This window comes from Mangifera indica, chromosome 1 (assembly GCF_011075055.1).
Source record: "Mangifera indica cultivar Alphonso chromosome 1, CATAS_Mindica_2.1, whole genome shotgun sequence".
NCBI lineage: Eukaryota > Viridiplantae > Streptophyta > Magnoliopsida > Sapindales > Anacardiaceae > Mangifera > Mangifera indica.
The window spans coordinates 10,273,204-10,298,722 of NC_058137.1; the positions used below are offsets into that span (position 1 = coordinate 10,273,204).

General features: G+C 33.2%; 2 protein-coding genes across 2 annotated transcripts; one reads left to right on the forward strand and one right to left on the reverse strand.

Moving 5' to 3' along the window:
- The first annotated feature begins 1,095 nt into the window (after positions 1 to 1,095).
- LOC123216513 (pentatricopeptide repeat-containing protein At4g19191, mitochondrial-like) lies at positions 1,096 to 3,346 on the forward strand. The gene has a single exon (XM_044636944.1). It carries the CDS (start codon positions 1,190 to 1,192, stop codon positions 3,143 to 3,145), a length of 1,956 nt encoding a protein of 651 aa, XP_044492879.1. The 5' UTR covers positions 1,096 to 1,189; the 3' UTR covers positions 3,146 to 3,346.
- A 16,102-nt stretch (positions 3,347 to 19,448) lies between these two features.
- On the reverse strand, positions 19,449 to 24,995 carry LOC123202316 (probable inactive receptor kinase At5g10020). Its single transcript, XM_044618221.1, has 3 exons — positions 23,712 to 24,995; positions 21,040 to 22,698; positions 19,449 to 20,268 (listed from the first exon to the last, which is right to left on the reverse strand). Exons 1-3 carry the CDS (start codon positions 24,652 to 24,654, stop codon positions 19,691 to 19,693), a joined length of 3,180 nt encoding a protein of 1,059 aa, XP_044474156.1. The 5' UTR covers positions 24,655 to 24,995; the 3' UTR covers positions 19,449 to 19,690.
- Between the last annotated feature and the right edge of the window lie 524 nt (positions 24,996 to 25,519).

The following is a 25,519-nucleotide window of genomic DNA, read 5'->3' on the forward strand; positions in this document are numbered from 1 at the left end:
GAAAAAAATCCCCGTAGTCGGGGACGGGTCGGGGACGGGGATAAATATTTCCCCGCCCCGCCCCTCCCCTCCCCTCCCTGCCCCGGCCCGGCCCATCCCCTCCCCACCCCACCCCTTCCCACCCCTTAAATTTAATATATTAATATAATAACTTCTAAACTATTAAGTTCTAGAAATTTTTACATTATGATTTATTAAAATTATAACTTTAATTTTACTAATTTTTGAATTATCAATTATCAACTTTTACTAATTTCTGAACTATTAATCTAATATATTAAAAAGACCCCAGAATCTCATTATCATAAAATGCAAATGCACCAAATTAATTTTATTTCAACTTCAAAACTTAGTTAGTCAATCCACCAGGTTTTACACAAAAAAAAAAAAAAAACAAATTATAAACTTGATAAAATCAATTGAAGTGAATGAAAAGTGTTAAATTTAATGTTATTATAAAATTACCCTAAATCACATACATGAAGAGCTACTAATGAAGAGATTGATTATTGCATATTGTTAGATTTTATGAAAACTTTGTATTTGAACTAAAATAATAATGAATATTTTGTAGCTCTTGTAGCAAGTGATATTTTGGGAGAATATGATTTATTTTATTTATTGAAATACATAAAAGAATTAAAATTTATATTTACGGGTATTGGGAGGGGATTTTTCCCCTCGGGGACGGGGCGGGGATGGGGAGGGGATTTTTCCCCATGGGGACGGGGCGGAGATGGAGAGGGGATTTTTCCCCGCGGGGATGGGGAGGGGATGGGGCGGGGATTTTCCTTCGCGGGGAGGGGACGGGGATTATTTTTTATCCCCGTAACGGGGACGGGGCGGGGACGGGGATTGATATCCCCTACGGGGACGGGGACGGGGATTGATATCCCCTCCCCGCCCCTCCCCATTGCCATCCCTACTTGCGTGGACGTTGTCGCGACTGGCCTTTCTAATATTTTCTACTTTTCGAAATTATTTACTGTACTCTCCCGTACACCATTAAGAATTTGGAATTTTTTCTAAAAGAATATATATATACGCGCGCACACACACCCCAAAATTCATTCTTTGACTTCAAGTTTACTAAACTAACATTGTAGTACTCTTCAATCGGAAACCATCAAGATTCCACCGAACTTAAATCTTACCGATCAATTTGAATTACCCTCTAAAACGATGCGTAATGGTCACAGCTGTTCTTCCTCTTCGTTTCAACCGACTTTTAAATCTTTCAACTATTGATAAATGGAACTCTCAAATAAGAGCAGCCGTGAGCAAACACCATGCCCACCAAGCCCTTCTTCTCTTTCGCCAAATGAAACAAAACGACGTTGTTCCAAACAACTTCACCTTCCCCTTCATAGTCAAAGCTTGTGCCCAGCTTTCCAATCTCAGGTACTCGCAAATGATCCATACCCACATCATAAAATCCCCCTTTTGGCCTGATATCTATGTGCAAACCACAATGGTCGATATGTACGTAAAATGTTCTAGATTGGATTATGCCTGTAATGTGTTTGATGAGATGCCTCAAAGAGATGTTGCGTCGTGGAACGCTTTGCTTCTGGGGTTCGCCCAAAAGGGTTTTGTTGGTAAAGTGTTGAGAATTTTTTATGAGATGAGATTTTTGGGGATTAAGGGTGATTCAGTCACGATTATTGGGATCTCACAGTCGGTTTTGGAGCCAAAGAATTTGAACCTGTTGAAGGCTGTTCATTCCATTGGGATTCAGATGGGGATGGATGCTGATATTTCAGTTGCTAATACATGGATTTCTGCGTATGCCAAATGCGGTGACTTAGACTTTGCGGAGTTGGTTTTTAATGGGATTGAAGAGGGTTTAAGGACTGTCATTTCCTGGAATTCTTTGATTTCAGGATATGCAAACAATGGTAAGGTTTCTGATGCAGTTAGGTTCTATAAATTGATGATGAATGATGAATTTAGGCCTGATGTTAGTACCATTGTTAGCCTACTTTCATCTTGTGTGCAACCAGATGCACTATTACAGGGTATGTTGATTCATTCTCATGGAATAAAAATGGGCTGTGATCTAGATATATCTGTGATTAATACACTGATTTCAATGTATTCCAAGTGTGGCGATATTGTTTCAGCTAGGTTTTTATTTGACACTATGTATGATAGAACTTGTGTTTCTTGGACTGCTATCATTAGTGGGTATGCTGAGAAAGGGGACATGAATGTGGCATTTCAATTGTTTTATGCTATGGAAGCAGCTGGTGAAAAACCTGATTTGGTTACCATGCTTTCACTGATTTCGGGATGTGGCCAAGGGGGTACACTTGAGCTTGGAAAATGGATTGACAGTTATGCCAGTTCTGAAGGGTTAAGAGATAATGTAATGGTCTGCAATTCATTGATAGACATGTATGGAAAATGTGGAAGTATTGGTGATGCTCGAGAGCTCTTCCTTTCTATGCATGAGAGGACTGTTGTCTCATGGACAACTATGATTGCAGGCTGTGCTTTGAATGGAGAGTTCTTTGAAGCTTTGAACCTTTTCCACCAGATGGTGGAATTGGGTTTCCAACCAAATCATGTAACATTTCTTGCAGTTCTTCAAGCTTGCACTCATGGAGGTTTCCTTGAAAGTGGATGGGAGTGCTTCAATATGATGACTGAGGTATATAATATAAATCCTGGATTAGACCATTATTCTTGTATGGCAGACCTTCTTGGACGTAGAGGAAAGCTAAAGGAAGCACTGGATTTTGTTAAAAGCATGCCTATCAAACCCGATGCTGGCATATGGGGGGCATTGCTCAGTGCTTGCAAGATTCACCGAGACATAGAGACGGGTGAATATGTGGCTACTCATCTATTCGAATTGGAGCCTCAAGTGGCAGCATCATATGTGGAGATGGCTAATATATATGCTGTCTTGGGAAGGTGGGATGGAGTCGCGAAAATAAGATCAATGATGAAATGTAACAATGTGAGGAAGCTTCCAGGACAAAGCGCTGTTCACATTAATGGTAAGACTAGTACTTTTACAGTTGAAGATAGAGATCATCCTGAAGGCAGAATAATCTATGCACTGTTGGATTGTTTGACTTTTCAATCAAAGGAAAAAGAATACTTACCACATTTAGGAGAGATTTTACAGCATGAATAGGAAGAAAATCTTTATTGCTTTAACATTTATATGTTAGATTTGAACGAAACATTCTTTGAGATGGCAATCGAGTTTCCATTTTGTGGGCAATTTGACAAATAGCGGCATCATGTAAATTGAGATTTCAAGAGGTTTACTGAATCCCTCTGTTGTATATATTCTTAACATTGATTCATAATATTATGACTTAATTTTTTTCTTAATTTTGAGGCAAGAATTTCTAATGGTTCATTTGTGGTTCGACAATTTTGAGGAACATAGAGAATATTCAATCTTCCTCTCCCACATAGCTCTCATACTTTGGTGTTGCTATTTGACTCAAAAGCTTTCACCTTAGTGTGTAAGCCGTCAACAGTAATATTATTTAATTCTTGAGGTTATTACACTCAGAAATCGCAATTTTTTGTTTTCCGGGATTTACCATTTGATTGAGTTTGTGGTGAGATTATTGTGCTTGAATTTAGGAGCTTGTTAGTTGTTTATTTAAGTTGTGACCAAATCAGATAATGCTAATCTTCTCGTTTTCTTACTCATCAATAAATGGTGATGGGTTTTTTCCATGTTCACATTCTTTTCATTTTAGCAAATTTTGCACCTTTGATTTGTTCAATTTAAGTCAGTTCTGTTGTTAACTTAATTAGAATGATTTTCTACTGCTGTTGCCATGATGTAATAGGACTATTTCAATATAATTCAACAATTATGACAGTTAAATTGATTAAGTATTATGTACATAAATAATATGCATAACTTTGTATACAAATAATGACATGTCATTATACGATTGGATAGTATTAAATTAGAAATAAAATAACACTTAATCACATTGTGACATGTTATTATTCGTGTACAAAGATGTGCACATAGTTTTTTTTGGCCCGAGGGACTATTTCCCACCCAAATTTTAATGCAAAGACAAATACACACTCAAAGGGTTTCAAACACTAACCCATAGACTAACTTATATTAGAATTTTATGTTAGAAACAAGGGTAAAATCGTCATTTTATTGTTAAACCCTAAAAATTTATATAATTTTTCCCTATTAGTTTAAAAGACTAACAATTTTCCTTCTTAATTAAACTTTAAAAAGTTACATTTCCTTCCTAGGTTTTTTCTTCCTTCTCCGACAACCGGATGTGGTTCCCACTGTCAAGTCGACCTTCTTACCTTCTTCTCCCATTGTCAACCTTTCAATCGGATCAATTTCGTCAAACAAAGACGAACCATCTTCGTCCAACAAAAAGATAAAGTCGATTCGTTGTCTTCGTCTTGGTTGGACAAAGACAAACAATCTTCATCTCTCCAACGAATTAACATCAAACAAATCTTCTTATGTCAATCAATCCAAATTCGGATTGTTCTCTGACCGTGAATGCTACAAAAATGGTGGGAAGAAACGCATTCGTTAAGCGATGGATCTAGATGATTTGTCGCATTTGTGGGCCAGAGAACGGTGGTCGCATCTTTGTTCGAGATTTGGGAGGGAGCGCCAGTAAATGAAAAGTTGGTCGGAGAACATTGCTAGAGAAAGAAGGAAAAGAATGAAACCCTAGGGGTGAAAAGGTAACTTTTTAAACTTCTAAGTGAGAAAAAATTATTAATTTTTTAAACTATAGAGGAAGAATGAGATAAAATTTATTTTTTTAATATTATTAATTAAATGGTGGTTTTACCCTTATAATTAATAGCAAATTTTAATGGAAATAATATGACGGATAAGTGTTTAGATTCTTGAAATCTCATATATATGTCTCCGTCTTTATATTAAAACTTGAATAAAAAATAATATTTTGGCCTTTCTTTCAAAAATGCAGTCACATCTCCAAGCCATTGTATAAAAGGCCAATATTTCACCTTCTCTCAGTCTCTTTTTCTTATAATTTGGAATTCGATTTTGAGTTGAGAATAATGTTTCCCACCAAAGTTTGTCTTCAGTTTCAACCCTTCGAGTTTAAAAAGTCAAATCTCCGGCCATCATTAAAATTTGATTGTTTGTTTTAATTGTCATTTGTTTGCAAAAGTATAAATTAGTGTTAATATTATTTACACTCCTGAGATATGACTGAATTATTTGTCTTCGCTCAATATTCAATTGAAAAAATAAAAACTCTAACTAAAAATATTTCAAATGGTTGAAATAGTGTTAACAAATGTAATTTCTATCAAATCACACCCAAAATAGTGAAATCTAGCTAGATACACACTTCAGATTGTCAATGAAACTAAATTTAGCTTGAATCTAGTTTGAAATGCATCATTCTAGTGTGATTCAAAATAAATTACAGCATACGATTCTAACTATAATTGCATCGTCAAAATACAATTCGATTATATTGCATTAGGATTGGTGTATCTCACAATGCTAAGTGTAATTTCAATCAAATCACATCATCTAGGGTATGATATGCACGATATTAGTTGATCAAGGATGCCTTGGTACATAGTGAAGACAATTACTAATGCGTTCAGTGCAAAGTGCCTTGAAGTTGTAAACAAAAGCATCGAGTTTGCATGTTTCTTGCAATGCAACACCATGCCAACAATTACTCGAGAGGATTTCCACTTTGAATAATTCGATATGGCTAAACCCAAATCTAAGCTACAAAAATCATTCTTCTTAGTCCAGAAGTTGTAATCACAGTCACCCATAGGCAAAGTATAACGGCATGTAAGATTTTTGCATCTAAGTTTGAAAAACATTTCAGCCATATCAGTTGAACAAATACCATTATCGCATAGAATATATTCTGGTAGTCCAATTTTCAAAGCAACCAAAATTTCTAGTTGAGCCTGATGAGATTTTATCACTTCAATGTTTATGTCAAATCTGAAGCATAAAGAAATCTAAGAAGCACACAAGTGAACCTTCTTATCTATATTCAACATGATCATGAATTTTCCTAGCCGTTACAAAATCAACTCTACCTATCAAATGTTTCTTTTCTTTTTGGCTACTACTCTAATATAAACCACCACCACTATGTTTCTCTCTCAAAATTTGCTTTTCAAAACTATAACTTGAACCAGTTTCATGTTATCCAACAACGCAACCTTATTTGCATTTAACAATCCACAACTAAGCTTCCTTGAGTTTTGCCTCTCCCGTTCTCTATCATTCACCAGCTTCCAATTTCATATAAAATTTTCTTTTTTCTGTTACCAGTAGCTTATGTAGTTTAGGTTTCTTTTGGCCTATTTCACAAATGTTAGCATCATCAACATTAAGAACTTCTTGAAAACTGGAATGTGAATCACTTCTTTAATGGCATAGTCGGTGGAAACTCTCCAAAACAAAAGCATTTACTTAAAATTCATTTTCAATGTTCAGCTATTAATTAATGCAATTATTGATATTTGTCTTTTGCTACGTTTCACAACATTTATTTAATGAATATTATTGTGTATATATTTTTGATACATAATTTAAGTATACAGATAATATATTATCATATAATTTGATATTATTTTATCATTCATTTAAAATTATCTAATCATATAATAACACATTATCTATATACTAAAATTTTATATTAAAAATATGTACGCATAATTTTGTTGTTATTTATAAATACTATATATACCCAAACTAGGTATATAGTTTACCCACTGATATAGAATTTGACATGATGCTGTCACATCATCTGTCATGTTTATGTACTTAAACTAGATGCAGAGTCTGATACCCATTGAAATGGCATCTGACATTACAGATACAACATCATCTACCACATCGGCATATTGCCAACCCAGACATAAATTAATTGTTTTTTTTTTTTTTTCTTTTTACATTTTACATCCAACACACTCTAGCATCTATCCCCCCTCTACCTCCACCAACATTGGTTGTTGCTTTCTAAAACCAGCAACAACCATCGTTTCATGAAACTACTATTGCTCCGATTACAACTCTAACAAATGAGAAAACTGTTACTCAAGCACATGATGATTTCAAGGCTCCTGTTGTAGTTGATAGTAAGCCCTCTTTTTGACTCACAAATAGCAAACAATTTGTGATTATACGTACCCAATCTGATTAGTCTTTTGTTGATTATTTTTAATTTTCATTGATTCTTCCGTGAGTAAATGTTTTTGAGCACTAAAACAAAGATATTTTATCGAATAACTTGTGAGTTTAATTTCACCCTAGGTCAACTATTTTGACTTTGATTTCATCATCATTTGATATTGTCTAAGAATAATTGAAATTTTGAGTAATCTTATTTGTTAGCTTGAATTTTGTTTGTTGATAGTTCAATAATTTTTGAGTTAATGTCATAATTTATTGTGCTTGGATATCATATTGACATATTATGATAATTTAGGTATTTTAGTACAGATTTTTGGCTAATAAAGAGAGAATAATTAGTTAAATATCCATAGGTCCAAAAAGTATGAAAATTTTAGGGTGGTTACGATATGTTGCTTCATTTATAAATTTTTTGCAATTATTTAAAATTGTTATTTTAGTTGTTTAGTTTAAAGCTGAGGATGTGATTAATTACTTAATTCATATCATTTGCGGTATTCTTAATTCAAAAATGCATGTAGTTATATAGCTTATGAAATGATAAAAATTCAAATTTATAACTAGCTTACTGCTTGTTGAAAATAGGCAAATCATCAAATCACAACGAGAATGCAAAGACGCATTCTTTGTCAAGCAACTAGTGTTGAGATATGTCCATTAAATGGGGAGAAAGTTGTTCAGACTATAGTAGACCTTACCGGGGAACTTTTCATCTTTTTAGCAAGTTTTTTTTTCCTTTTACTTTTCTTTGGTGTTTCTGGGCTTGACTTGATTATTTGTGAATCATGAGACACCTCATTTTCTGTGAATGTAGGTTGTCGGCACTGCTGTGATCTTTGAGATGCAAATAAGTTCTAGATCATAAGCGAAAAAGGAAGAAATGCATAAACAAGAGGTAGAGGTAACATATGTTTTTTTTTCCCTATATATTATGATGTTCTTTCGTCTCTTGTGGAAATCTTGACTTGTTATACGTTTCCTTTAGTGTGAGGCTACTAACAAAATTCTTTGCCAATTTTCTTGAATGTTGTGTCACCAAATTCTTTGACAAAAATTCTACCACATAATCTAACAAACTTTGAATGGGGAAAAAGAATTCAATTATTAGTTAGGCACACAAGAATTTATGAAAATATTCAGTTAGTGCTTCTTATTTGTAATTTGTTTTTCAAGTTTTATAGCTAGATAAAAACTTTATGCAAAAATTCAATGTGTTTCCTCAAAATACATGATGAAGATTAAGATGAAAGTAACATGCATGCACCATTTAGGCAAGGATCAATCGAATACAAGCTAAACATGAAGAAGGTTAGATTGTATACCTACTCTTAGCTTGCTTATTTGATGAAGATAAGTTTCTCACTTGCTAAGCATCCAAAAAATAAAACCGAACCAAGCAATATAAGTCTTGGCCGAAAGTTAGAGAGAATGAGGAGAAAGTAGTTTTAGTGAGAGTTAGACCAAATGAACATTTCATCTATAAAATGAACTAGACTCCATATTTATATAATGGTGGTTTAGTTAGCAATTCAATAATTGTTGCATGACCTTTGCAAATTCTTAATTTAAACAATAGTCATACATGTATATTACACACATATATGTGTGTGTGTATATATATATATATACACACATATGCCGTCTGAATTTTATCTCATAAACATTTTAACTCTTTTAAAGTGTTACTTTTATAACTATATAACACTTTATATGATGTTACAATTATTATTCTTCGGAAGGTGTTAGCTAACCGTAAATAATCATTCTTCACTCTCTAAAATGTTTAGTTTATTGATATGACCGTTAAATTCATTATGACATAGTCGTGAGCCTTTTTTGGATAATTCAAAAACTATATTCGAAAACTTAATGACTATGGTAAACATCTAGTAATGTGTCATACACCCTTAAACCACGATGAAGAAATACTTCATTGAACCTATTCTTTCAATTGTACATTTGTATAGGTAAGATCCTTTCGTTGTCTAATCTTAATCGAGTTCAAACTCATAGTTTATCAAAACCCTAATCTTGATATTCTACAAATCATCGATTAATATATTTAGAATGTATCCTCATGAACATCTTCACATTTTACTATACCCTAGACGAAGATTTTATTTTCAATATTTATTAACATTTGTTCAAGAACTTACAATTAGATTATTTCAAGTCAATGGATATTTTGAATCTAATAACTTCAAGTCAACGGATCCTCTTTTAATCATCATTCATCTCCGTATACAAATAACATATAACCAACTTGGTTTTATCGTACGAAACATAACTAGTCTCATATTTATACACCATATGAACTACACGCATTCATATCAGATCTGACTATGATATCTCAGGTTAAAAAATTATTTTATATACCAGTACAATCATATGATAAGTCATGACTACGTTGCAATGACCATGTGACTTATTGTTATTGGTTATCTTTGAAAAATGATTCACTAACAGTTAATTCATACTAACACCATAGTGGCATGACCATCATCATCACCCACACAAACATCATCTCACGATACTCAATTGAAAGCATTGAATATGTCTACTACGTGAAATTATTACCCAATTAATATTATGTCCATAGGGAATAATTCAATAATCCAATTTTACTTATTAGGTAAATTTATTTGAACAGTTCATATACATACTTTCTATTAAAGCAAATAAAAGAAACAGTTTACATATATGAACAAAATAACACTTTCTTTTATTAATAAATCATTATTATATATATAGAAGATGAAAAGCCTTGAAACCAACAACACGAATGATTCCTAAGGCATACATTAACATTTTCTTATGATATTTTTGAAAAGACATTGTCTGATGTTACACCATTGAGAAGTAATGAAACAAAAGAAAAATAGAAGGCTATCCAATTTTAAGGGTGAGACAGTTCAATTAGCAGTTGTTTTCAATAGGGATCACTACTTAAGCAAATTCCCCAATGAGATAGGTAAGAAGATGATAGTAAATAAAGCTCATGAGTATGTTAAGGGAGTTATTTTGCAGTTTATATAAGCAAGCAAAAAGACCATCAAATTGGGAGAAGAGAAAATGTCATAATAGATGTTATCTTCAAAAGGAATTTTTTTGTTCATCACAAAAAGTATAATGGCGTTCTATTTATATTTGTAATGTGAAATGCAATAGTATTTAGGGAATCAATATTGATGGAGTTACATTGTTGCTTTTGATGTTGCTATTTTAAATGGCTATATATGCAACCAAATTTGTTGTGTCAAATTCATGTCCTCTGCAAGAGTTTCAATGACAATGCCTATGTAGAAAATAATAAATTGGTTCAGTTAAATAAACCTATTATCCTTAAGCATGCAATTTTAATACAAATCTTTCAACTTCAAATGTTGAAACTATTGTTATATCTTGTATAATAACTTGTGTAGTTGGTTTTAAATCTTGTTTTATGTGACAAACATGGAGAGTATTTTCATATGTTTTATATGGTTAGTGGCATTCAAGAATCGACTGTTAGATTAACAAAACAAAACTAAAAACTTATAAAAACTAAAAATAAATTTTCAAATCAAAGTCATACAATATGACTTCAAATATCAATCATATGTTAAAATTTATTACATCATCAACTAGAAAATCAACAAGCTTCCATTGATAATATCAAAAGAACCAAAATATACAAAAATTCTTTAAATTCTATATATATTTTTTCTTGCAACATGATCCATATACTATCCCCACTTCCCTTATTAAATTTGTAAAAGTTTCTCCATCGATGTTACACCTATTGTAAAGTTATCTTCCATCATTTACATATTTATATGAAACAAAAGAATTCACACTGATATAGACATACACTTGGCAAATGACACTTCAGAAAAGCTCTCCTACAACATTAATGTGATACAAGTAATTTGTTATTTATCATGAAATGAATAAAAAAATAACAACATACTAAGTTAAGTTAAAACACTGAATTTTCACCTTGCCCTTTTTAATCTTTTTTTGTTTTGTTTGCATACACAATTTCTTTTCTTTCACTTTACAAACAATTTGATCAACTTTTGATTATTTTCTTTTGAATAGAGGATAACCTTTATTGCAAACAACCCATGGAGTAAAAGTTTTCTTATCACCCTCATTAGAAATACCATCAACAAATTCACGATTTGTCATACTATTATTTGACATGTTTGGACTTGTATAAATCCTTTTGGCACTTTCACTTGACATCAACTTGTTCTTTATATCATTTATCATTTCCATCATCATTGTTTGTTGCCAAATTTGCAACAATATTGAATAAATTAGACAATTTATCAAACCTTTGCCCTTCCAGATTAGTGCTGCAATTTTATAACTTATTTTGCCTTAATATAACACCTGCTTATGTTTTTCCTCTATCGCCTTAAAATGAACTTTTCTGGTACATGAGAAATTTGCTTTTGAATCAGCATGACAATTGCATGTCAACATAGAATTCCTTTAAACTCAAACATTCAACAGTTGCAATGAATACCACAAGTTGTTTCATCAAAGCAAACCATAAAAGGAACACAACAATGAGTTTCTCCAACCGTAACATCTTTTATTATAAATTTCATATATGAATCAATCTCTTTAGAAGAAGACAATCCATAATAGATCATAAAAGCAAGATTTTATTGAAATTTTTTTAATTTCGTAATGGTATATCCACCTTAAAATTGTTTCTCAATTAGATAAAAGGTTATATAAGGGATCCATGATTTGAAAGATGTAAAGTTAGTCTCCCTTTCTTTTTGCACTTGATCATGCAATGTGTTTTCATATTATTTTACAAATTGTTTTAAAATAATTTTTGAATTGACATAACCATCAAAGAATAAATGCATACTTTTATTGCATTGTGTAGTAGACATACCTACCCAAAAAGTATCATTTACAAAAGCTAGCACCCAATGTCGTCTTTTATTATATAATCCAAGTAGCCATGAATTGTTGTGAAGGTTGTATTTATCAATGAACTTATTTCAATGCTTTTCAAACTCATCACTTGTTAACGAATCATACACAAATTTTGCAAAGAAAACTTAATATGTTCATATTCACAATAACTTCTTAACTTTTCAGACAATTTTTTCATTATAAAGCCATAAGCACCATTTATGTCGTGTATCAGAGAACACAATCTCGGTTGCATTTTACATTGTCTTGTCTTGATCAATTATTAGTGTCTTAGGAGCATAGTTCAACATACATGCATATTAAGATTGAAAAAGCCATACAAATGTCTTTGTGCCCTCATTGGAGATTAACCCACAAATTAACAATGTTGAATGACTATGATGATCAACTCCAACAAAAATACTAAATGGCATATTATATTTTTTGGTCAAATACGTAGTGTCAAATGTCACAACATCACTTAATTCTTTAAATGTAGTCCTACTTTTAGCATCCACCCATAAAATATTTTTAAGACAACCCTCTTAATCTAAATCCATTGTTTTATAGAAATTTGAATTCTCATTTTGTATTTTAAGAAAAAATTTTTGAATTACTAAAGCATCTCCAACACCAAGTTGTAGCCTCTTTACTTTCTCAATGTAAGTCTTACAATCTTTCTGTAAGAACGACAAATTCTCAGCACCACTTATTTCAACTATTGGTACATAGGTTAATCAAATGCAATTTAAAGAAGAAGTTCCATAACAAGTAACTGAGCTTGACTGAGAAAAAGCTCTACTATAATAACAAGTAAAAGAAACTCAACCTTTGAATAGGGTATTCAATTTAGATGAGCTTTAAGCAAATTCAGGGCTGAGGATACCAATTAACGAGCTTTGTTATACCAAGAAGCAAAAAGAAGAAGTTCAAATAATACACTTGTTGAAAGGTTCTTGTTAAATTAAAGATCATGACTTCCCTTTCAGCCTTCTTAGACATAAAAAACATATATTTACATCATAATGGTATAAAGAAGGTCTAAGTTAGATGGATTGTAGTGTGGTGAAAGATGTAATATTTTAGATCTAAAGTAGTTGATTATGGTGATAAAGCAAGTGGTGAAACTTTTATGAGGAAGGGATTTAATGATTGAAAAGAAACAACACAAAAGTGAAAAAATATATTAGTGATCACTCTAGCAGTTATAACAAATGTCATGTCAAGTGTGTTACTTTGATGAACTAGAAGCAACATATCGATGTAAATCTTGCTTGAGTGTCAAATAAAAGCTAAATTAGACTACCAAATTCACTTGAATGCATCAATTAACTAAATTAGATTTCTTTTATAGCAAGGCTTCACATCTTGTAGTAATGATGAGTCAAATGAATATGAAAATCAAGATAATTTTCTTGAACTATTAAAGATTTTATCTAATCGTAAGGATGATATAAAGAAAGTTATGCTTGCAAATGCTTCAAAAAATCATAAAATGAATTCACCCAAAATTTAGAAGGAAATAACTAGTGTTGTCTCTTTGATGATCAAAGCAAACATTGTAGAAATTGTAAGAGATAAATAATTGTTTTCTTTACCAGTGGATGAATCTCATGATATGACAGTGAAAGAACAAATGACTATTTTTTTTCATTATTTGGACTAAACAGGTTATATTATTAAACATTTTATTAGAATTGTGCATGTTAAGAATACTTCTACAAAGTCTTTAACATATGCAATAAATGCTTTTTTTGTAAAACATGGATTGAGTATGACAAGTCAGGGGCAAGGTTATGTGAAGCAAGCAATATGAAAGGTGAGTTCAATTGTCTGAAGACTTTGATAATGAAAGAAAATAAATCGGCTTTTTACATTCATTATTTCTTTCATCAACTTCAACTTGTGCTAGTCAAAGTTGTAAGTAATCATTCGGCATTGGGTGAATTTTTTCAATCTCTTTTTATGTTATCAAATATTGTGGGGGCATCTTGCAAGCATAGAGATCTTTTACATGAAAAACAATACGAATATGTGATATCTTTAATTTCTAATGGTTATCTTCATACAAGATAAGGTTTAAATTAAAAATGCAACTATTAAACAACCAAGAGATACACTTTAGGGTTCACATCTAGGTACAATTTACAGTGTGATAAATTTATTTTCTTATGTTGTTTATATGGTTTAGGTGATTGAAATTGAATGAGATGATTAGCAAAACAAAAGTCAGACAAGGAGTTTATTACAAATCATGGAGAAATTTAGATTTTTTTTTTTTGTTGTTTTTAATGAAAAAGGTATTGGGAATCACCAATGAATTATTAGAAGTCTTATAAAGAAAGGATCAAGATCTTCTTAATGCAATGTGGTTTATAGAAATTTCAAAGAGTCGACTGAATAAAATGAGAAATGAAGAAATTTGCTTTGACATCTTGTTGAATAAAGCTTCTAATATGTGCAAAGATAATGACATACTATTTTTGGAGAACCTGAAAGATAACTTTGGGAGGAAAAATCAAGGGATTTCACCAATTATGAATAAGTATCATTTTAAGGTTAAACTTATATATACAATGTTAGATAACATCCAAGAAGAACTCAATAATCATTTTGATTAAGCAAATGTAAGGTTATTTCAGTGTATGACATCTTTTGATCTAGGCAACTCCTTTGTTACATTTAACAAAAATAAATTACTTGAATTTGCAAAATTCTATCCTTTTGATTTTCCTAAACATGATATTTGGTTGCTTGATAATCAACTTAAAAACTATTATGAGGATGTTAGAACCAATGTCAATTTCACTCAAGTTGAATGGATTGCTAGCCTTGCTAAAAAAATAGTTGAGTTAAAAAAGGATATAGCATACAACAAATTTTATTTTCTTATTAAGTTAGCACTAGTTTTGTCTGTGGCTATTGCAACAGTTGAAAAGGTGTTCGTTGCAATAAATCTTATAAAAACTAATTTGCGAAATTGAATTGACAATCATTGGATGAACAAATGTGTGGTGGTTTACATTGATAGGAAATTTTTTGATATAACTGACAATGAAAATATTGTTGAATGCTTTCAAGTGTTAATGAAATGAAAAATTGTGTTATAGGCAAGTGTATCTCAAATTTATAATGTTAGTATTATTGATTTAATGTGTTTTATTTCAATTATGTGGCTAAAACTTTGCTATAACTTAATGAAATTTGTTGTGTTATGCTTTGTTGATAACAAATTGCCAAGTTTGATGAAAGTAAAGTTTATATCTTTTTATCTTCTATTTATGTGAGTTTATATGATGATTTATGTATAAATTTGTATTTACCATATGAGTTTGGTGGTGTTTTGCCTTGCAAGTAGAAAATCATCAATTTTTGTATAGTTTTAACATTTCATTGAGTGTTAGTCCAAGATAATATATGTGTTGATTGGTGAATAATCTCGAAGTCGTGGAGGCCCCTTTTTGCGAAAATCCTAGTTCCTCCCCTGGAATTAAGAGCTTCAATTGTGCCTTAAGAACCAACTACTAGCAAGTTAGTTGGTATAATAAGAGAGATTAAGCCCTTATTCGAGTCATCAAGTAAGGAAGAAGGATGACGGGTGAAAATTTTGTATAGACTATTAGGCATTGAATTGAATCACAATACCTAACAAATTTCCAATATCGACTATTGATGAATTGTTTGATGCATTAGCAAGCATGGCAATGTTTAGTAAATTGGATTTGAAATCAAAATACCATCAAATTAGAGTAAAAGAAAAGGATATAGAAAAAAACAACATTTCAAACTCACGAGAGCCATTATAAATTCTTGATGATGTCGTTTAGGTTGTTGAATGTGTCAACTACACTTCGAAGTTTGATTAATGAATAATTCTAGTTGTTCCCACACAAGTTCGTGTTGATGTTCTTTGATAATATTTCAGTTTATAATGATAGGTTGGCAAAACACATATGCCATTTGAAGAAAATACGATGCATTCTTAAAAATAATAATGTACATTTGACTTGCATGAGATAGAATATTTGGGAGATATTGTGTCAAGAAAAAGAGTGGAAGTTAACCTAGTGAAATTGCGAGACATGATAAAATGCCATGTACATCGTGACCTTTGGGAATTATGAGGCTTCTTGGGATTAACTAGATATTATCAGAGGTTCATATGGGATGATGGGAAAATTGTTGAGCCATTAACGAATTTGTTGAAAAAGAACGTCTTTCAATGGAGTGGAGCAACACAATAGGCGTTTGAAGCATTAAAATAAGCAATGGTATCAGTTCTAGTGCTAGCAATGTCAAATTTTTCTAAAAAATTCATTATTGAAATTGATGCTTCAAGATTGGGTTTGGGGGTTGCACTTATGCAAAAGGGTAGGCCAATAACCTTCTTAAGTAAAGCATTATCTCTTTGAAACAAAGGAAAATCCATCTACGAAAGAGAATTGATGAAAATTGTTATGGCCTTTCAAAAGTGGCATCATTATTTATTAAGGAGACATTTCAAGGTACGAACCAATCAAAAGAGTTTGAAATTTTAAACTAAACAGGGAATTGTGGGACATTATCAACAAAAATAGCTAGTAAAAATGCTCAGATATAATTTCAAGATTGTGTGGCATCATTATTTATTAAGGAGACATTTCAAGGTACGAACCAATCAAAAGAGTTTGAAATTTTAAACTAAACAGGGAATTGTGGGACATTATCAACAAAAATGGCTAGTAAAAATGCTCAGATATAATTTTAAGATTGTGTACAAACTTGATTATGAAAATAATGTGACCAATGTATTATCTTGGAATCCTAAATTCATGGAAGAATTACAAGCAATATCTACAACCTAAGTGGTGGGTATGAAAGACATTTTACAAGAAATAACCTAAATGGAAAGTTGCAACAGATCATCCAAGAATTATTAATTGATCCTAATGCACACATGGGATACTCATTGAGGAATGGCAATTTACTATAGGAGCACTGTAGTCATTTTTAAAAATTCTAGATACATTCCTCTGTTCTTAATTGAATTTCATTCATTTTTATATAGTGGTCATTCAAGATTCTTCAAGACATATAAGAGAATAGCTTATGTTTTATATTGGGAGGCAATGAAAAGTGATATGAAGAAATTTGGAGCAGAATGTGAAAATTGTGAAAAGGAGAAATATGAGGCAATGTCCCCAGTTGGATTTCAGCAACCCCTTCCTATTCCATCAAATATTTAGAAGGATATATCCATAAATTTTGTGTTGGGGTTACCAAAGATAAGGAAAGTGGATGCTATATTGGTGGTTGTGGATAGATTAAAAAAATATGGACATTTCATCTCAATTCAGCACTCGTTTACTGCAAAAAAGGTAGCTAGAATTTTCATAAAAGAAGTAATGAGGCTTCATGGGTTTCCACGTAGTATTGTCATGGATTGAAATCGAGTTTTCATGAGTAATTTTTAGATTGAATTGTTTAAGGTAGCCGACACATCCTCAAAATTTAGTTTAACTTATCACCTGTAAATTGACAGGCAAACTAAGATTGTGAATAGAACTCTTTAAACCTACCTCTGTTGTTATTGTTTCAGGCAACCAAAGAATTGGCCAAAGTGGTTGTTTTAGGTAGAATATTGGTACAATATTGTCTTTCACCATTCAGCGGGATGATCCTATTCAAGGTAGCATATGGAAAGGATCCACCCCATCTCTTGAGACCAGTAAAAGAGGTTTCTAAGGTTGAAGCAATGAATACTATGATTAAAGAGAGTAAATTTAATTTTAGATAGATTAAAAGAAAACCTTCATAAGGCTCAAGATAGAATAAAATAAATAGCTAATAAAAATATAAGAGAAATTAAGTATATGGTGGGAGATCATGTATTCATTAAGTTACAGCTCTATCGTTTTCATTCCTTCGCATCCCGTCCAAATGAAAAATTAAGTCCCTGTTTTTATGGTCTCTATGAGATAGAAGAGAAGATAGGCAAAGTGGCATACAAGCTAAAATTACCCGAAATAGTGCGAATACACCCCCTTTTTCATGTTTCACAACTGAAAAAACGAGTTGGTCTTGAGATATCAAGCTATTGCTTAACTGAAGAAGTCAAATTGGAGGTTAACCCAGAAAAAGAAATTTATTGAACTATAGATATTCCCCCCATGGTGAATTGGAGTTGCTCACTAAGTGAAAGGGGTTACCTGATTGTCATAATTCCTAGGAACTGTCTAGGAATCTCCAACAATTCTTTCAACAATCCCAACTTAAGGACAAGGTGTCTCTTGATGGGTGAGGTAGTGCTAGGACCCATGTATATGTGAAGAAGAATAGAAGAAAGGAAGTTTTGGGCACAGGCGGCAGAACCTTAGGAGTTACAAATGTCATGTATCCATAAAAGGGAAAGCACCAGTTATACAGCAATCCTTTGCTGATGTGGCAAGCCAAGAATGCAAAAGCGGTTATGTGAAGGAAACTGAGCAAAAGGGGAGGAAGGAAGAAGGAAGCAGCAGAGAAGAATCAGAAGAGTAAAGAGAAGGGGAGAGCTCCAGCCTCTCGAAAGCTGGAAGGGAATACTCTATTGTGTATATTGAGTATCATTAGTTTATTTCTTGTAATTTGTTGTTTTACTTTGCTGGTATTGTATTGAAACTATGAGCAGATGTAAAAACATTTCCCTGTGTATTTCTAGTATTTCAATCAATACAAACACTTTTCCATTAACATTGAGCTGTTGAATACATTGTATATTTTTATTCTCAAACATTACACAATCCAACAAATATCATCCAAAGGCAGGAGAAGTTTGCAGCAGTAGGAGCTAAATTCCAGACCTGCAACAAAACAAATACAGATGAATACCATGTCTGCATCACTTTTCCATATGAATTTATTTATATATTGACTTATTTAACAACTCAAACAGAGAAAATGTAAGTTTCGGTTTTTGAAATTTGTTTGAAATCTAGGGCAAACAAACAATAAGTTCGAAAGACAAATCAAAACCTTATCGCTCAGTCAATTTTGCAGAAGTGAATGTAAACATTTTTTCTAAACCTGATCTTTTGCTGTGATAGCAACATAATTTTTATCCTTTTTCACTGCAAGAAAGTTTCAAAGTGAAAAAATTTTACAGAAATATTGTCTTTTAATTTTTATCCAATGTAATAATCCATTAACCAGCACCAATAAACCCATTAAAAGAAGGATTCTTGTGTTCCCAAAAGAGTCACAGGCGTAGATAGACCATTCAACAAAATGGCTTGGGAATTTGGGATTTTTTTTCATTCTTTCTCACTAATGTATCAAACTAGTACAATATGGGTAAAAGCTAAAAGCTATGTCTTCCTACCAAAATATACACACTGTAAGAACACAAAAGAATTGCAATCCTTTTCCATTTGAAGATGATCAAACTCAAAACACTGTCAAATAATCAATGGTGTTGTTCCTTTACAATGAAATTTTCAGTGAAAAAATGTGATGATTAGCCCAAAATCAGCAGGCTTGAAACCAATTAACTGAAAGAAGAATTAAGGGATGAAAAAAGAAAATAACAAGAATTGGGTCAAGGAACAACAAAAAATAATTCCAAGACGCATTTACAAAATTTCATAAAGATATAGAACAAAGGTCATCAAAGACTTGTCTGATGTTAGGCCTTTCATTTACAGGGAGAATACACCTGAGCGATATTGCGAGCAAATCGTCCATGGCTTTTGTGGGTTCTTCCCCACCCACAATGTCTTTGTCAATGCAGTCCATTCCACGACCTTCTTGATCACAAAGCCGAACCCAATCAGTGAGATCGACAGCTCCTGATTGTCCAGATATTATGTCTCCCGCACTTCTTCTGGTTAACAGTTCCATTAGGATCACTCCAAATGCATAAACATCAGCCTTGAATGATGGGGCTGGTTTGGATGCAATAGCAAGTTCTGGAGCTCGATATCCGAGTGCTCCTAGATTCAATATCTGCTCAGCGATTCCAGCTGGTGTCATTAAGCGATGAAGACCATAATCTGTAAGCCGAACATTGCAATCTTGGCCTGTCAGAAGTATATTTGCTGGCTTTAGGTTTCCATGTGGCAGTCCTCTATCATGTAGGTACAACAAACATCGAGCCACATCCACAGCAACTTTTAGTCTTTGAATGAACGATAATGGGGAGTGCCTTCGAGGAGTGGTCTCTGCATTAATGTATATACAGATTTAATACTAAAAGACTAAAGAAAAAAGCTCATCACAGTGCAGAAAGCTCCTGCAAACAAAATGGTTGTGAACAGGTAAATCTAGATGGCAAAACACACACACGAAACCTTGAATAGCCAATTACACTTGACCCAGAAATTGAAGTGCATAATCATCTAATACATCTTAGTTAAGAGAATAAAGGGCTGTAATCAAACCAAAGTTTACACACATCAAGACCAAAGGAGCAAAGCAATCTGTGAACCAGATTTTACTCAGAAACAACTTTCCATTTGCCAAATTTCTACATGACCTATATGTCATCTATCCATGTGAGCACTTTAATAGTATGCAAACATAACGGAACAAACCTCACTTAGGTCTGCTAAGAAATCAGCAGATTATCTATCACAAGGCCACAACCTATATTACAAAATCCACATGCAAGTCAAGCGTAATTATCATGACAGGGTAGAACAGCCGATAATCAGCATTCAGCAATCTCAAGGCTTGTAAGAAATCTGAATAGCAAGCCGGGCCCACAGGCAGCATTTGAGGCGTAATTATATCAATGTGGATCATGTCTAACAAATGGAAACTCTCCCATTGGAGGAAGAACTGTACTAAAGACATGTAACAAGACCATAAAGTATCATTCAAGACCTTCTGAGGACTTACATGACCTAGTAGTGTACTCAAAATGTGACTGAGAAAGTTAGGAGGAAAGGATTAACAATAATCCAAAAATATAACTGCAGAAGAGTTCTTACCATAAAGATGTAGGAACAAGCTATCGCCATGGATATAGTCAGCTAGAAGAAGCCTCTCTTGTTCCCTTGGTCCCCAATAGTATGCTCTCATTGGAACAATGTTTGGGTGCCTCATAGATCCTATCTTTTTAACTTCCTTTGCAAATTCTTTCTTATGTTTGACCAGTCCCACCCGCAGCCATTTCACAGTCAACATATGCCCATTATCTAGTGTACCTTTGTATAGAGTTCCATGGCTGCTTCTACCAAGAACTTCAGCTGGAGCACGAGACAATTCTTCAGCAGTGAATACTAATGAAGCATCCAAAAAGAACAATTCTCCAGCCAACCGATCAGGTGAGTGCACATCCAGCTTCACAGGCTGTTCATATGCCTCAATAAAATGGGGTGAGGAAGATAATGGAGAGCCTGGGGAGGACTTCCTTCCAGATGTTGCAGGATGAATATCCATCAAACTGGGATTCATAGATGCCGAACCAGCTGCTACTCCATCAGTTTGCTCAGTAATTTCAGTTGCAAATTCTTGTGGCCCAGATAATGACCTTGAATTTGAAGTAAGCAAGAGATCATTTGAAAAGCTCAAGGAATTTGGTGGGCGCTGAACATTTGAGTGGAAATTGAAAAGGGAAGGCAGTCTTCCTTCCTTAATCTCTCTCCCTGCAGTTTGGCCAGTAAATGTCCTTCTACCATGAAATTCATTCAGTTGTGCCCGACGATAGGCCAGCAAAACAAAAACAATCATCAAAGCAGCTCCAACTGAGGCAACAATGATTGCTACTCTAATACTGTTTTTTGAACTATTATGTTTTGCTTCAGCAGGACCCTTGCCTTCACCGTCATTTGTTGGTAGCATGTCGTCTGAGATGAATAACAAGCGATTACCAGGATGGAAACAAGACTTAGGAAAGTTTCTCAAATTTTTTGGAATGGGGCCAGATAGATCATTATTTGTTACATTAAATATATTCAGTCTAGATGAAAGATTGTCAGGAATATGACCAGTGAACTTGTTTCCAGATAAATCAAGGTACTCCAAGTCACTAAGTTTGGCCAATGCAGTAGGTAGCTGTCCAGAGAGGTCATTGTTCGCAAGATTCAGTAATTTGAGTCTCCCCAGGTTACCTATGTCCGAGGGCAAGACTCCTTTTAAGGAATTATCAGAGAGATCAAGAGACTCCATCGGAGGATAAGTAGGTAGAACTAACAACTCGCTTACACTGGATCCTTGAAGAGGAATAGGCCCCACAAACTGATTTCTTGAAAGATTCAGGCTTACCAAGTTACTTGAGGTGAAAAAACTAACAGGAATGGACCCACCAAATCCATTTGAACTGAGATCAACAGCAACCAATCCTGAAGAGGTCTCCAGCAGAGAAGGCAAGTTACCTACTAGCAAGTTATTCCTGAGGTTAAGTGTATTTAATCTATCAAACTGAGAAGTCAAGTTTGGTAAGCTCCCTGACAACTGGTTTGAACTTAAATCAAGAAACTCCAAACTGGATTCCCAATCCTTCATAACAGATATGTCACCAGAGATCATATTTCTGCTCAAATCCATTGTTTTACAGCTTTTTAAAGAAGATGGCAAAGAGCCTGATAAATTGTTTGATGATAGGTTCAAAACATTCAAAGATATGGAGTCAATCCCAGGAATAGAACCTGTACATAAGAGTGAAGAACAATTACAGTCAAAACACAACATAAACAAAAGTTGCTGACAATTCATTGCACAAATAATCAAAAGAAGTAATGCAGATCAGAAGTGGCAATTAAATAATTTTATCAGTAGTAAAAACAATTACAAATAAGTTTGCTACAGTATTCTTTGACAGAAAAAACTGTAATGAACTTAAATAATCATTCTTTCTTCAGAAGCTTGAACTTGAAATAACTCCGACCCTAAGAGATATTGTTTATAAACAGCCTAGCTGTTTATGAGGGCTTAGAATGCAATGTACAAGTTTCATTGACCATTTATGTAGAAATGATTAATTCAACTAGTGTCCCCATGAAAACCTTTTTCACAACTTCACATTCTTGAATTGACACTTTCTCCTAAAGAAAGCTATCTCCTCTTAACTAGATCAAAACCAAAGCACCAAATCAGCTTGCAGAATATAATTTCTTCACAAATCTAATGACTTAAAAATTTAAATAATGAATTTTAGATAGCACCAACAATTGTAAATAATCCTCTGTATTGTCAACATCACATAAAGAATTGCTTATCAGGCACTCACATGACAAGATCCAAAGGCCAAAAATGCCAATTATGTCTAACTTCTACCACACTTCTCTCTAAAATTCAATAATTCTGTGAAGTTATCTACATGTAAATAATGTATACTACGGCATCGGAATTTCTCCGAGTCCTCAATCATGAACATCAACATTTATAACAATGGGTCTCCAAATTGGTCCAGATGAAATTTTGAGGAAAAACCAAGATAACATAACAACTACTTTAACATGGAAAAAACTAGAACAAGCTAAAATCTGAATCCTTATCATCAGCATTGTTTCACGCTAATTTGATTAAATATACCAATTGCAATCAGAAATGAATCTCTATAACAAAATAATTCCAAGCACACTAGACTTTGGAAGCTATTAAAATCCATATAAACAAATAGGAAGCATAACAAACTAAAATTTCATTTCAAAATCATTACCTGAGAATCCATTGCCACCAAGATCCAATTCCTGAATTGGAATCAGACTCTGCAACAAGTCCTCAGGAACCATCCCAAACAACTGATTATTCCCCAACCTCAAGACCTTCAAATTCATTAAATTCCCGAATGAACCAGCCAGCAACTCACTAGAAATAAAATTACCACTCAAATCCAAAACCTCCAAACTTTTAAACAACCCCATCACTTCTCCCTGAAGAAACCTCCCATTCAACCCATTATAACTCAAGTTCATAGCTTTCATTGTTTCCACAATGCCTGAAACATTATCCACACTCACCCCTCCTAAACCTCCATAAAATTGGTTTAAACTCAAGTCAACAACCTCAACATTTCTCAACCCACTCAACACTTCCCCAATATCACCCTTCAACTGGTTTGAATGCAAATCCAACACCCTCAGCTGCTGCAAATTCCTGAAATTCCCCTGCAACCCTCCCTCAAACTTATTCACAGACAAATTCAAATAATTTAAAGCCCACAAATCCATGATCCGGCCTGGGATCGGACCAATAAAACTATTTTTCGACAGATCCAAGTACTTCAACGAACTCATGGATCCCAATGCGGGTACCAACCGTCCCGTGAAATTATTCCCAGCAAGAGAAAGATTCTGCAACCCCTTCAGGTTCAACAAAGTACTGAATTTCAGGTCCCCTGACAAACCCATTTGGCTCAAATCAATAGAAATGACAGAACCGGAAGTGGGGTCACAAGTAACCCCTATCCACGACTCGGGGCAAGAATCTGGGTCGGGTAGGGCAGAAAGAATCCATGTGGAGTTGATTTTCCCAAGAGGGTCATTGCTAATGCCTTTCTTGAACTCAAGCAGAGATCTGGTTTCGAGTTGGGAGCCCCGACAAGTCGAAACCACACACAAGAACAACACCAACAAGAAGAAAAGGAAGGATATTATAGTCATAATAATATAAAGAAATTAAGAAAGATAAAATAGATTCATATGCCAAAAAACCTCAGAACCCTATCAACAAATCTCAAAAGAAGACGAAGCAGAAGAGGAGGGTGTGACTTGGGGTTTGGTTTTTGAGTATTGTGCGTTGTGCCGGTGGTTGAGGATGAGTAACTACACTCTGTAAAGGACAAGAGTTGCAGTATTTTATGTATGAATGTTTTGTTGTGTTTGTGAGGGTGAGTGTGTTGTTCTATTTGTTTTACTTTTTTTTTTTAATTCACTGTAAAAGAAAGGAAGAAAGGGCCAAGACAGGAGCATGCTGGAGTTAAGCTGTGAGATTGATGGTGATGGCGGCTCATTTGACGGCATTGGCAATTTCCTTGCATTCAAAACTTCTCCATGACGAAATTTTACAACTGGATATTTTAGGACATGTGTCTTGTTTGATTCTTTTTTCCCACACAAGGTCCGTGAAAATTGAAAACCTAAAATTGTTCCTAAACTCATAAAATAAAATTGTCACATATAATATTAAACTAATAAAATTATATACATAATTTTATGTACAAATAATAATATATTATTATTTTTTATTTATTTTTTATTATACAATCACATAATAATATATCATTATTTATATACAAAAATTATATATATAATAATATTCATCTTACATAGCCATATTATTTAATTATTTTAACTATTTAACCTTTTTGAATTTTATGTTTTACTTTTAAGAAGGTCAACCAAAATATAGTCAGATTCAACTATCAAAATCATACTTGAAGGAGCAATTTTATCAAATGGCACAAATCAAGCAATGGATGGATGCTGTCAAATTTAATCAAATCATATAATTTTTAATATGATTGAA